Source organism: Taudactylus pleione, unplaced genomic scaffold, assembly GCF_031769625.1.
Source record: "Taudactylus pleione unplaced genomic scaffold, aTauple2 ptg000520l, whole genome shotgun sequence".
NCBI lineage: Eukaryota > Metazoa > Chordata > Amphibia > Anura > Myobatrachidae > Taudactylus > Taudactylus pleione.
In genome coordinates this window covers 3802371-3817522 of record NW_028284922.1, presented here as the reverse complement: position 1 = coordinate 3817522, position 15152 = coordinate 3802371, and the positions used below count along the sequence as shown (strand labels likewise).

The 15152-nt window shown below is 41.3% G+C and overlaps 1 protein-coding gene across 1 annotated transcript in view; it reads right to left on the bottom strand.

The window, feature by feature from the left end:
* The window catches only part of PPARGC1A (PPARG coactivator 1 alpha), a 98402-nt gene that overhangs the window by 15983 nt on the left and 67267 nt on the right, over nucleotides 1–15152 (bottom strand). The window contains exons 8-10 of the mRNA XM_088450616.1: nucleotides 7210–8110; nucleotides 4135–4230; nucleotides 3911–4031 (exon numbers count right to left, since the gene is read on the bottom strand). Coding sequence (XP_088306742.1) covers nucleotides 3911–4031; nucleotides 4135–4230; nucleotides 7210–8110 — 1118 coding nt within the window. The remainder of the gene's footprint in view (nucleotides 1–3910; nucleotides 4032–4134; nucleotides 4231–7209; nucleotides 8111–15152) is intronic.

Here is a 15152-nt window from a genome sequence, read left to right as displayed (position 1 = left end):
TTAGCAGAAAATTAAGATTAAAACACACTCAGCATCAAGTACAGCAACAGCAATCTGGTCTTCGAGGATTTTTTGTCAAAAAGATACACGTCAAGTTTTGACCCTTCCTCCAACAACCCCTCAATAAGAACCTTCTTATATCTATTAGACAAAGCTGTGTTCAAATTTGCCAATGCACCTACTAAAATCTATGGCAATTTCTCCATATAGGAACAAAAGGCTTTCCAACAATTTTACACTTATATAGCTATAATAATGCACACAGCGGACAAAGGATCACTCCAACCACATTTCCCCATGGTATCCCTGTGGATCTCTATAGACCCTGAAGAAGAAATAGAAAATTAAATTTTTGGTCATCCAAGACTTAGACAATTCTAGGAAAAAAATTGATATGCAGTTGACAGATTCAAATACATACCAAAGGCTGAGCAGTAATCCTGCTGAATCTTTCAAATGAGAACCTGATACTACTGTATATTGCAAAATGCCATGACAGAAGGCAAATTACCCCCAAAATGGTGGAATCATTAACTCTAAATATTTTTATAGTGCCCATTATGCGGAACCCAAATTACACGCCGGATTTGTTACTTTGTACTTTTGATGTTAAGAATTAATATACTTTCATGCCACATGTTGCTGGCTTAAATGCCACAAAATAGTTTTTAATGGATAATCCAATTAAAGGAATGGACACATCTCTGTTTCTACAAATATTAGAATTAGTCCTTTCAAGGGGGTCTATTCATGAAGCAGGAGTTACTGCGGAGAAGTTCTTTGGTTCTCCAGCGGCACCCTCGCTCCGTGGATGAATCGCATCACCATACTTTTGTACTCTCAGGATGGCGAATGGATTCTCGTTAGGGGAGAAGAGTAGTGAAGATGGCTATCTCCCTGCCTTCTTCCAGGTCTCTTCATCCCCTTCTGTGCCAGCAGCCCATCAGAGGAGACAAGGGCATATGCAGGGTTACCTCCTGCTGGCTGCCCCACTGTGCCCCGTCCCTACACACACCTACTGCCACCACAATCACAGTAAGGTAACCCGGCATATGCCCGGTCACCTCTGTTCACACAGAGCTGCACACCAACTGCTGCAGTGCCCCCTCACGCCCTACACCCGCCGACCTGGGTCACCTCCCATACTGACTGCCCGCTGCCCCCATGCCCCCACCCCCAGATCATACCCCTGCCAAAGTTAAGGTGACCTGACAAATGCCTGGTCACCCCTTCGCTCTTTCCATCACCCCTCCGTTCTGCTCCCCTCACGCTGCCGTCGAGATGACCACCGCCCACATACCGGCACACTGAAGATTCACAGCACAGGAGCCGCTGGATGAGAAGAGCACACAGAGGAGACTGGATCGCTAAACCTGCATTTACCGCATCGCACATCAGGTAAGTGTACATGATTTATTACTTATCTAATATACAGATCGCATCGAATTGATGCAATCTACAGTGATAAGTAACAATTCTTTATTGCAGATGTACACGAATAGACCCCAAGATGTGCGATGGGGTCGAACTTGGCCCCATCCTACGCAAATATTTTTATTTTTGCATATGAGAAGTTAGTATTGTTTGTTGACCCCAATATTGCAGTTAATTTGTTTATCTACTTAAGGTATATAAATGACTTGATAATTTTTTGGAAGGGTAATAAACATCTTTTGTTAATACCGTGGAAAAAAGTTACTTTAATTGAATCTCCTATTAGGTTCACATAAACTTACAGCAAGTCTAGTATTGATTATTTGGACAAGATTAATATCCGCATTATCACATCATTGTTCCAGAAAAACAATTATTCATAATACATTGTTGCGAGCTGAAAACGATTATCTGATGGCATTAAAAAGGGGCCTTCCTGGGTCTCAGATGCTCAGGGTGGCCAGGATCACCAGTGAACTACCCAATCAATTAGACAAATCAGCCAACAATTTCAGACAGAGAGGTTTTCCCATCAGACTATTAGAGCAACAGAAAAGGGAGGTTTTAAATATCCCTAAAAAACAACTATTGACAGACCAGCCAAATACAGACCCTGCGGAAGTAATCTCCAGGGCAAGTGTGTATTGTATCATTTAGCGAGTCCTGTGCTACAACGGGCCACTAGAATGAAGGGACAAAGATTGGCTAAACCACAAAAGAGACCTATGGTATGTTTTAGAAGAGGCTGTAATTTGAGGGATAGATTGATCCATATGGACATTAGCCCCAAAACAACAAGAGAATTGGCTCTCAAAACCTCCAGGATGTTATAAGTGTTTAAATTGCAATACTTGCAACTATTTAATTCTAGCGCCCACTTTTAAACATCAACATACAGGTAAAATTTTACGTATTCGTCCAAATTTGTTGTATAAATCATATTGTTCCCATGTGCCTTTACTATGTGGGTCATACCACTAGGTCTTTTAAGGAGCAGATTGCTCTCCATCACTCTGCAATACGCTCAGCTTTTTAAGGCAATGCAATTGACCAGCCCAAATATGCCCAAAAAGCATTTTAAGCTTTTTGGGCATATCATAGCAGGCTTAAAATATAAAATAACAGACAATATGCCAATGTCCATCGGCAGAGACAATAGAGCTAGTGAACCTTTTAATCTTGAGACTATGTGGATTTAAGATAAACACCTTGTCCCCTATGGGCCTGATTGAAAAAAATGACTTGGAATTCCTTTGAGTAAATATATGTTGCTGTATACTTATATATATGCACTATGGTGATTTATGTGTGACGATCTATGCCCTGCACAGTGGAACTTTGGTTTCCAGCTGTATTTATCATGTTTCCTCTTTTTTCCCTCTCTGCCTTAAACAATACTCTATTTCCCTATTCTTGTGAATTGATGCATACTTCCAGCATTTTGCATTCTCTGTCCTCCTTTCTCAACAATGTTATTTCCATTACTCTCATCCACGCGGGCCGCTATGCAATTGTGCCAGGTTTTCACGCTGATCGCGCCCATAGAGTTCAGGTTTAGCCACGTAAAGCAGCTAAACCCGACCAAAGTGCTGGGCGCGATCGCGAAAAGTGATGTTTGGGCGCCCAAACATGTCACTTTTCGCACATTTCAGCTCTCATCCCCCAGGGGCTGCGAGCTGAAATGTAGCGCTTGGCAGCTGATCGTGCCCGACAGGAGCAAGAATAGAATAGCTCCGTCGGGCGCGATAGGGGATGAAAACAATTGAATTCCGCCCTAAGATGGATTTTCACTTATAGGAGGTGAAGCTGGGTTTGTTTATAGATATTATGGGATTTGTTTGTTGCTATGGTAACGACGTTACCATGACAACTGTTACATCACTTCCAGGGGTGGGCACTTCTCTTCTGGCCAGTCCTACATTTCTCTTCTTTCCAGCATGGTATTTAAAGTAAGCCAGCTGTCTCTTTCATATGCTTGTTTCTCTACTACATGTGGTCCTGATGAAGGGCCATGGGAGCCCTGAAACGTTGACAAAATGTTTGACCATCTCATTACATGCCGGGGCTGTTCCCGGTAACTATGCATTGAGAGCTGTACCTGTTAAGACAGTAAACTTTGCATATATATATAAAACATTTTTTGCATAAACACACATACATAAGGTCTACGCATCCCTATACATTACATGTGGTCAATTCAATTAGCTTTAACTTAGTCATGTCTGCGAGTAAATGTGGTTACATGCTACTCTTATGGTACCATCGGACTAACCCGTACAAGATCCACGAGTCCAGGGTGAGAAAAGCAAGTTGCAGGGACCATTGGTGGCGTTTCCATGCTGTTACATCAACTCGCCCCCTACCATCTAATTGAACTGACCCCATGAGTTAATTGATACACATTATCAGATGATATGATACATTTTGACTGAGCATGTACATCACAAAAATGTCCTTTGAGGATTTATTTGCTTACAATTGCCTTTTGCCGTTGTCGCTCCCTTTGTTTTGCTCGCTCTGATTCCCGCTTTTCATACTCTTTGCGGTATTCCTCCCGCCTCAGCCGCTCGTGTTGGTATTCCTCATAACTGTCATATCTAGAAAGTGAAAATGCACATTAAGCTATAGGGACCATGCATAGTCTTCTAATTCCAGGGGATGTTACAAGTCATGAACAACAGGTGACGTGGAGTTCTCTACCTGGGTCTGCGACTGTATGGTGATCTTGATCGTGACCGTGTATATACTGGAGAACTGTTCTGTCTGCAGTGATCTGTCTCATAGCAGCAGCAAGACCTTAGAATGAGAATAACAATCAGAAGAGGAGCACACTGGCAAATGAATGATACGCTCTGCTACAAGAGCAGAGGTGCAGATTCACTGTTCTATGTGCAATCAGCCGTTTTAAACCTTAAACCATGGCATATTTTTTTACTGATTTTCTCTTTATAGCAACATATCTATTTAATTTTTTATTGTATTCACACTTTTTTTTTGCACCAAACCAATTATGGAAAATACTGGAACTTTAAAGTGGTAGAATGTTTGATACAGAATAAATGCTGTAAAAGATATGTAAGGTGAGCCAATAACTCATAATTACAAATCAAATTGTGCATCTACCATATTATAATTATCGAGTACAGGTGTAGGCAACTTCTGGCACTATAGCTGCTGTGGAACTATACATCGGAAAATGTCCTGCCATAGTTTTAGAATGCTCTAACAGCAAAACTGTGGCAGGGCATGCTGGGATGTGTAGCTCCTCAGCAGCTGGAGTACCGAACAATGACTACCCCTGATCCAGTATATATGTGATGATTATGCCTTGCCATACCGGATTAATTAAAGGCTTCCACTTTAACTTGCTCCCATTACATATTACTCAGGCTGAATATGTCAGCCCGTGTAACTGCAGATATTTTGGATACACTGCAGAGAGGAGAACCGGAACAATGTAGATAACAAATCTGAGAACGCGCAGGCTAAAAATGATCAGGTAAATTTATACGCATTTTTTGGGGGTTCCGGACTATAGATATATAGTAAAACGGTCGACAATGTCAGATAGACACCAGTTGTTAGACAGTCAATAGGTTCGCTGGGACAAAAGGTCGACAGGGACAAAAGGTTGACACACTAAAGGTCCACATGTAAGAAGGTCGCCAGGTACAAAAGGTCGACATGGTCAAAAGGCCGACATGAAAAATGTCGACACAAATATGGTCGCCCCTTGTTTTGCTGTTCTTTTTTAGGGTTAGGCACCAGAGGGTTAGGCACCAGGAGGGAGGGTTAGGCACTAGAAGGGATGGTTAGGGTCAGGCATCTACCCTGATGGTTAGGGTTAGACACCAGGAAGGAGGGTTAGGCACCAAGTGGAGGGTTAGGGTGAAGATTAGGACTAAAAAAAATTACAAATCATGTGTCGACCATTTGCATGTCAAGCTTTTGAGCATGTCGGCCATTTGTACCTGTCGACCTTTAATGTGTTGTCCTTTTGTCCCAGTCAACCTATTGACTGTCTAACATCTTGTGTCTATCTACTGTAGACACTGTCGACCTTTTTACTGTGTATCTTTTAGAATGTAAGCTCTTACGAGCAGGGCCCTCCTTCCTCTTGTTCTTCTCCCTACTTTAGTTTCATCTACTTCTTACTCACCACTAGGGCACCTAACACTTGGCTGCTTATGCTCTGTTGCTTATCTGGGTGTTATGGTCGCTAATGTAGCAATTTATATTATCCATGTCCTGGTCCTGTATTGTATTGTTCTGTAAGTCGCTTGTCAACAAATTGTTTATGTACTTTGTAAGGCGTTGCGGAACACTTGTGGCGCCATATAAATATATGATAATAACAATAATAATAATTTCTGTTAAACCAGACCCCTATATTTTTCGTAATTTTTGTGCCTATTTTCCACTTAGCTTCAAATTAGAGAAGAGCAACAAAGAGACTTTATGAAAATAGCACCATGCAAATTATATAAAGTATACCGCACCATAGACGGTCTAGCAAGTACCACAGAGAATTAGAAGTCACAGTCAGATCAATAAGGAAGTTTAATTAATGAATGTCCGTTAATTCTGTGCAAGCTGTGCTGGGCATGTTCACTGACCTGCAGCATGTATGTTTCAAGGGAATGTGCATGACGTAGATTTTGCTCCAGTGGACCATTATACGATCTAAGGCTGGCTGCCCTGATATCGTTAGATTTTATTCTAGTACATTATCTTTTTTATGTATCAGGCAAAGTGCGTTTGACATTAATTGAACTGATCGCTCATAGTGAGGGTAGTGCTCTGTTATGGTGTACATTCTAATTCATACACCAGTATGCATTCCCTTCATTCTGCTGGCCACGTTTCTGAACTGTCTAAAGACTACATGGGCCATTTATAAAAAGTAAACTGACAACGCAGTTTAGACAAACAGGTTTCTTTTTTTTTCACAAGGGTTAATTATTAAAGCTTAATAAATAATGTTCTCTGCTACAGGACTGATAAAGAAAATCAGAGAGTCCTGTCTATTTCTAATAAAAGTAACCTGACAAAGTCAATTTATGTAATATTCAATATGCCATATTCATACAAATACAGCACGTGATGGACGCCACTTTTACATTTAAATATAACTGAATTCCCCTAAAGATGGGACATCCAGTTTGAGGTCTTCTGCTAGAGACCACAGTCAGTTGTCTCATGGGGTCCATACATTTAGGCAGTATTGGGGCAATTCCCTGTTCTGTCAATGCCAGGGTTGAGGGATTGGAGAAATCCAACATGGTGGACAATCATGATTGGCTCACCGAACATCGTTATCCGCCGATCTGCATATTTGATCGCTGGATCGGATCGGCTGAACAGGGAATCGGCCCGTAGATGTATGGCATGCATTAGGCGTTGAACAGACTGGATTGTCCACTAAACTGGTCGTACTCATACAAAACTGGTCACTAACTCTAAGTAGATCACAAAGTGTTCCATATTTAATAGCTAGCCAATGACCCTAGACATGCATCAACTAGGATGATCGACATAGAAGATCTTCCACTGTGCCAGATCAAAATGTACAGAACCATTATTTTGGTGGCTACTCTTGATTGGACAATATGGTCGAACACACCAAATTAGACAGCCAGATCCGCACGGGGAACAGTTTTTACCTCAGCTATGTTATATCCCCAATTTCAGAAAATTTAAATATTACATTAGGAAAAAAATGCCAGGAAGATATGGGAAATGTTTCATTTACATGTTCCCATCAATTTCACCTACCCTGATGAAGATCTGCTGGATGGAGATCTGGACCTTGAACGTGAATATGGTGACCGGGAAGATGATCTGTGCTGAGTAAAAGATCTAGACCTGGATCGAAAACATATCCTTTGAGACCGCTGCGAAAACAAGGATGATGGTGGGGACACGGAATATCTGCTGGGTGAATTGAAGGTAGAGCAAGAAGGGGAGACATCGAATAAAGAATAGGATTGTATTCCATCCCAGGAATAGCACAGTTTATCATTCTCATCCTCGCTGTCATCAAGCAAACTATCCATAGCCAGTCCAGAAGTTAAAAACATAGGTAGTCTAGAGAACTGATCATTGCTGTAATCATTGTTTTCCGGGCCCCTGTTTTTGTTCTCTTCCTCATAAACCGCTTGCGTTGGGTTACCAAAGTGCTTATTCAGTTCCGCACGGATTTCCTGGTCTTGCAGGGGCTTGCGGTTGCTGTTTTGAGAACTTGGCATGGATACCTCAAAACTGTTTTTTGGATTCTGCTCTTGATCACGTAAAGAACAAACTTTTTTCCCAGGCAAAGAATCCTTACATTCAAGTTGTCTAGTGGCCTGTAATTCTTGTGATAAGCTGATATGTATTTCAGATTTTGAATTCATAAACTGACAGTAGTCATGGTCTCCAAAAAGTCGTAAACTAGGTCGTTTAACTTTTTTCTCCTCTTGCCCAATGACCACCGAGGTCTTTCTAAGCTGTGCATACAGTTCAGATTGCTCGGGACCTTTTTTTGAGCTAATAACTTGGAGACTGGAAGACTCAATGTAGCGAGATTTCTTAGCAGGTGGCACAGCGGACTTGCAAGAAGCCTTCGGCTTGGGAGAAGTTCTAAATGGGTTATCTTGGTTGGCTTTGTGAGGTGGGGTTGTTGGTGGAGTTAGTCCTAGAACCAAAAGGAAAAGTTGAATTCATTAGTGATGTACAATATAACCAGTGGTAATTGGTAAATAATATATACATCAGCTATGGAAATAGTATACACTGCTTGGGGAAAAAGGTCAATGGATTAATTAGAAATACACAAAGCTCTTTTATTTTTCCAGAGAACTGGCTCAGATGTGTTTTAGAAATAATGAAGAACTCGATCTCTACCATATTATCCAAGGCATCTAACGCACAAAATACATTCCATAAGGTATTTATTCCTTGCAGCGCAGTTACAAACTCTGTGCACCGATGCATAGCTCTAAAACCTTCAGACTTTCTGTATAACAGCTATGGACGGCCACACATGCTGCGATAAGATAGTTCAACACAAATGCACCACAACTAGATACATTTCCAATTTGACCACACAAGTGAACGACTGTTTAGTGTATGGGCTGAATGAACTGACTCCAAGCAGGGATTTACCTTTTGTAAGGTAAACTGAGGCAGCCACGTCATGTGGCAAATTTTTAAGGGTAAACAACACTTAGGGCAGTGGTTCCAAAACTGGGTGCCGCGAGTTAGTGGTCCAGAACCAAATGAAATTATTTATACTCAATGTGATAGGCAAAACCAGAGCTGGTGGCTGCCAATCATAAAATATGTGGACAAACAGAGGCATAACCCTGTCTATCACCACCTAACTAACCCTACGGATGGGACATGTAAGCAGAATTTACTTAATTTCGAAATTTTGCTGAATTTCTCAATTCTAAACTTTTGGCCTAGGGGTGCCGTGAAAAAAATGCTGATAGTCTAGGACGCCGTGATTCAAGAAAGTTTGGAAACCACTGACTTAGGGAAGTCATTCAAAAATGGGAATTTCTTTGAAACTCTAATTTTGTAGATTCTACACTGTTGTTACATGAAATAATGATGGATGTGAACTGTGTTCTTCACACTATAATAAAATTTTGCTGGGGTATGTAATGATAGGGGTGCCAGTTCACTTGCTGCCACGGGCAGCAGAATGGCTCGGCATACCTCTGGTTGAAAGGGCATGTTTCCTGGCGTTAGATGACCACACACACAGAGAATTTGCCTTCTGGTACAATCAGTTGATCAATCTGATTGAATGTTTTGGGTCCACGCGTGCAGAGGTTTCAGATCAGTGTAGTCTATAACAACAGAATGTGTGACCAGTTTAAGCCTTAGTGGACAATCCTCATTTACTTCATTAAAAACCGATATCAGTATGTCAACACTCTCAGGGAGACGTACTGAGTCTTCAAAAGTGATACAGTGGAGAGTGATAAAGTACCAACCAATCAGCTCCTAACTGTCACTTTACAGGCTGTGTTTGAAAAATGGCAGTTAGGGGCTGATTGATTGGTACTTTATCACTCTCCACCTTATGCCTTTTCAAGGCTTAGTACATCTCCCCCTCTGACAGATCATCCAATAGCAAGCAGCTAGAGATTCTAAAGGCGCACATCCACTAGCAGATATTAATGAGCGATTGCACGATTATGACATCGTAATCGTGCAATCGCTCATTAATCATGCACAAATTATGCACTACAATGTCAGAAACAACCAGCAATGCAAGCTCCTGCTGGCCGTTTATGACATCAATCATCGGCCGAACATGCTGGTCAATCTGCCGATAATGACAGATTGGCCATGTTCAGGGATGATGGAGGGTGCATACACTGAACGACTAATCGTTCAGTGTAGGCACTGCAGGGGATGAGGAACGACAGTACGATTACGATGTTGTGATCGTACTGTCTTTCCCTAGTCGCCTAGTGGATGTGCGGCTTTATACTTGAAATAGATCTCCTGCCTGAAATCACCTGTTGAAAACAAGGAAACCATTTGACATCTGACAGATAGCCTAGCAATAATTGACCTTCCTCATCTACATATAAAATGCTTCATTTTCAATTATACACAGCTTAATTTACATCTTTCTTGTCAAAAGATACTTCATTCGTGGAGGTCTTAAATGAATGCTTTACTTTCCTTTTCAGTAGTTCCACATTAACTGTTGCATTTCATTATGATTTTATGTTCTGATTGATTACTTTACCACACCTAATTGTGCATCAGGAATAAAGAGGTTCATTCCAGAAATGGAACATGCTCAGTGATAACAAAGCAGAGGATCCTGCAAACACTGAAATGAGTTTAATTTCCTTCAACTTATGCAATTTGTTTACTTAATACAAACAGAAGTAATAACATTAAATCATTAGCTATAGGGGATGTAAATAATATGTTTTTCCCCATTTACTTTCTGCGAATTTCTCTCTAAATAAAAAAAAAATAATTATAATTAGCACTATTAAGTAATTATGTTTACAGACACACCAGGCTATTGATATTAAAACAAGCATAATTATATCTTGATGTTTTATGTTTTTAATGAAATACTTCATTAAAAATATAAAAGGGGGGGGGAATAATTACTGCGTGATGTGCCCCTCATTTTCATTTGCTGCTTAATCTACCAGTAACTAAGAGGATCATAGATTTGTTACACTACCAGGAAGCAGTCCGCCAACACAACTATTCCATATTTATTACATACATATCGAACTTCCTCGTCTACTATTCTAAGCATGAATGGCCTTTCGAAAGACCCAGACTATTATAGTACAACAGGCTTTTAAAAGAAATATGGCAGCGTGTATTGAGTAACTTCTGACTGTCTTTTTACATCAGTGGCACAGACAGGTAGCACAAGTTATGTTTCACTACAAGTGCCCTCAAAGTCAAAAATTCTGCTAAGCAAGAAACCTAAGAAAGTCTAAATATGACCCTCCACTATTTTATGGTGACTCCCTCCCATGTCTGTTTGCAAACTCTTTTTTTTTTTTTTGGTTGCTTCCGAGCTCTAGTAGATTGATGAAAGGACAGGTGACTGTTATGGGCTGTGAGCTGACAAAAGACAGTACAGCACACTGTTATCACACTTGCACAAACTATAGGCAGTGAAGCTCCTCTCCGAATGAAATTCTGACTATGGTTTTTATTGCTGTCTATTTTCTTTTGTCAAAGGAGCCTGCTGTGCACAGCTACAAATAGCTGCCATTACCCAGAATGTAATGGGTGTCAGACAAATCACATAACACAAACAATCAACACTATGTAGGCCATATTTCAGCAGAGCACAACCTTAGCAGTATTTATGATTACGGCATTGAAATGTGTTCTATAATAAACAAGTGGCTCTATATCACTCACACTTATGGCATTTTTTTGCACTCAAATCAGTAGCTAGTTTTATGTGCTCTCCAGTCATTATTTCTGAGTTGCCTTTCGGAAAGGTACAGAACGCACATTTTTATTTCGGTATTACAGAAAGGATTTGTGGGAAACAATTACTGGCGATTTTGTGTTTCTAAGTGAGGAACTGTTTGATGGTGACTTGTGGATGCCTGCGAATCAGAGGTTATGAATAGAAAAAGGATTGATGAGTGTTTAGTAACTAGAGAGGCAATCCTGTTCTCTAACTACTAATAATCCGACAATTCCACCCAGATCCACTGCTTGTGTGCATGTAAAACAGAGCTATCTCACACCCTGTTAATACCCCTTTCACACTGCCAGCAATAACCAGGGTTAGTGCACGTGAACGCGCAGCAATCCGGGTTACTGTGCAGTGTGAAAGGGCCAGGTTGAAATAACCCAGGTCGAGCGACTCAGCATTTTAACCCTGGTAACGAGCAGGGTTGAACACGGGTTCAACCCGGCTCGCGATGCAGTGTGAACGGGTAACACGGGTCGATGCGACCCGTGTCCCGTTCACAGATGATCTCATCTCCAAGCGCCGGCTCAGCACGTAATGGCGGCGATTGCTGAGTCGGGCCGCCAGTCTGAAAGGAGTCACATTGCGATGTGAAAGGGATATAAATAAGCTCATACTTGCCTATTCTCCATAACTGCCTTGCGGGAGATACCTATGGCAGGAATGAAAATAAATGCAGGACATTACTTAATTGCCATTTGCATCATCAAGTAGGTGGGGCAAATGTGTACAATGATATTACTTTGGCCTCTGTTTAACTATCACTTATATATACACATGTGTCCTCATGCCTCTAGACTCAATAAGCCATGTGGAGTGAGACACCTGGCACAGGTGAGCCGCCTGGTCCCGTGGGACTCTGCTAGTGCCAAGAGTCTTTTTTTGCATCTTTTTCGCTCTCAAATGAGTCATAGGGGTCTATTTACTAAGCAGTGTTAGGAAACAGAGTGAAAAGTGATAAGAAAGTGATAAGGTGCCAGCCAATCGTTTCACAGGCTGTGTTTGAAAAATAACCGCTAGAAGCCGATTGGCTGGCACCTTATCACTTTCTTATCACTTTTCACTCTGTCTCCTAACACTGCTTAGTAAATAGACCCCTTTGTCGCAATGTGATGTGACTAGGACGCACCAGGAGACTGTGCTGATTAATTTGATATGCGACACTTGTATATCTGAGTGTGGCTGAGCCTGTATACAATGCACAACAGAACTTGGCTTGGGGTCTGTTTGGAGTGACTGCAGCAACAGTGTATGAGGACACATCTGTACTGATTGCTGTCTTTCTGTGGGTTTCTGTGGATTTTTTATTCATAAGAATACAGCTACTGTAAATGCTACTTGTCCATGCTGTACAGGAGGCTTCCGGACTCTGCTCCACTTTCTCCTGAAGTTTGCAGGACCTTGCTGACGCATTTCGCTACAAATTGCGTCATCAATGCACAACAACGCAGATGGTCACGGGGCTGTTATGATGCAAAACACATCGTCATGCCCTCTCTGCTCCTGTTCCTTGGTCCATTAACATAAGCATGTCTGAAATTACATCACTGAGCCCTAAATCACAAGGGTTTCTCTAAAGTGTCATGAGAACCATGAAACGGCACAATGTTGGCGATTAAGGTGGCAGATTTAAAGCGGCAATCATTTAAAAGGCAAAACAAGCTGTTTCACGGCTCTTGCAAACTATTACATATACCCCACAAAGTGCAACATTCCTAAGCAATGTCAATAGTGAAATGATACGATAATTTTATTTGTATTTCTAAAGCATATAGGCAAAAGGTTATACTGCTGTCTGCAACTCTTACACAGTTCTGGACAGGTCTCTTCATCCGACCAAAAAACAGTATCTGTATGTAGCCTTTAAGTTATAAAAGAAAATAAAAAAGTGTTCAACATATATTGCCACAATAAAAAAAAAACCCTATTACTGTTTTAGCAATATTCCATAAATCAGTATCACAAATTGCTCAGTCAGCACAATAAAAATGTAAACCAGCAACACCTATAAGCCAGCATAAACCACTGACCAGCATAAACCATGTCAATATAAGCTTATAAAAACACACAAACCAGTATAAGCGGCATACCAGAATAAGCCGCGATCCAGCGTAAGGATGAACAAGTGTAAACTCTGAACCAGCATAAGCTATAAATCAGCATAAGCTACGGCTGCAAGTTGTATCCTCGTGATGATTCGCAAAACCCTGCCACATTGGCAGCTATGAGGCACAATCATTTAATACAAAGAGTGTCAGAGACTAGAACGTCTGCATCTGCCGGAGGCAAATAAAACAGGCTCAGGTCTCCAGTGACACAGAGACGTACACACATAGCCAGCGACAGCCATTTTTATCTTTAAAGATGTACGTCTTACAAAATGTAAACAACAATATCCGGGGAGACGACAACAAAAAGAAACAATAGAAAACTCTTTTTTTTTTAGTAAAAAATAATATCACAATTGGATTCAACATTAAAAACAATGTTTTATGCTTTACATCTCTCAAAAGGATGTTCAGGAAATCTAGGTAACAAGTTGTTTATACAAGGTCCTCTACATGGTTCGGAGTCTTTACTTTATAATTCCTATATTCTACAAGGGAACAGACAGACAGGTCAGATGAGCGCAATAGGCGCTGTTAGCCTTCGGCAAAACACAAAGCATAACAGTATTATATAGCTGGAAAACTACTTAATGACTAAAAAAAGACAACAACTGTACATCCTGTTTAGCTGTTCTTGCTCTATAACACTATGCGTTAATAAAAAATAAAAAAAAGTTTTTCCTTATCGATTTAGCCATTTGCTATTAGATGTCCCCTGGCAGCGACTTGGGAGACATTTCAGAGCAAACTGCAAATGCTTTTGTTAATACGTGGAGTTTGGAAGGACCTGGGCAAATCGGTATTGTTCCTGCAGAGTAAGTGCTTACTTTTCTATGCACATGTAAAAATTAGATTTCCTTTTGTGGCCCAAAATTAGTTAAATATGATAAAGGGACAGGACTGGTGCTTTTCCCTGACTAATAAGAGGCTGCACAGCCTTTTTCTCCCCCAAAAACCTTTATGTTTTACTGCACTTTATTAGTATACTAGATGTTGTCTGCGGCTTTGCCTACAATGAAATCGCTTCTGCCAGTATTTTTTTGTATTTGAGGTGTTCTAGTTGTATTGCTTTGCATAGGGGCCTTGTCGCGGAAGTGGCCCACATCACCGGCAGCCTATACAGACTGGTGGCAGAAGCGCCTTCACCCACCACTCACACCAATGTCTCTGTGTGCCCAGTGCACTGACTGCTATGTAGCCTATCCTATTCACCCACCACTCACACCAATGTCACTGTGTGCCCTGTGCATAGACTGCCATGTAGCCTATTCTATTCACCCACCACTCAAACCTGTGCACAGACTGCTATGTAGCCTATCCTATTCACCCACCACTCACACCAATGTCACTGTGTGCCCTGTGCACTGACTGCTATGTAGCCTATCCTATTCACCCACCACTCACACCAATGTCACTGTGTGCCCTGTGCACAGACTGCTATGTAGCCTATCCTATTCATCCACCACTCACACCAATGTCACTGTGTGCCCTGTGCACAGGCTGCTATGTAGCCTATTCTATTCACCCACCACTAACACCAATGTCACTGTGTGCCCTGTGCACTGACTGCTATGTAGCCTATCCTATTCACCCACCACTCACACCAATGTCACTGTCTGCCCTGTGCACAGACTGCT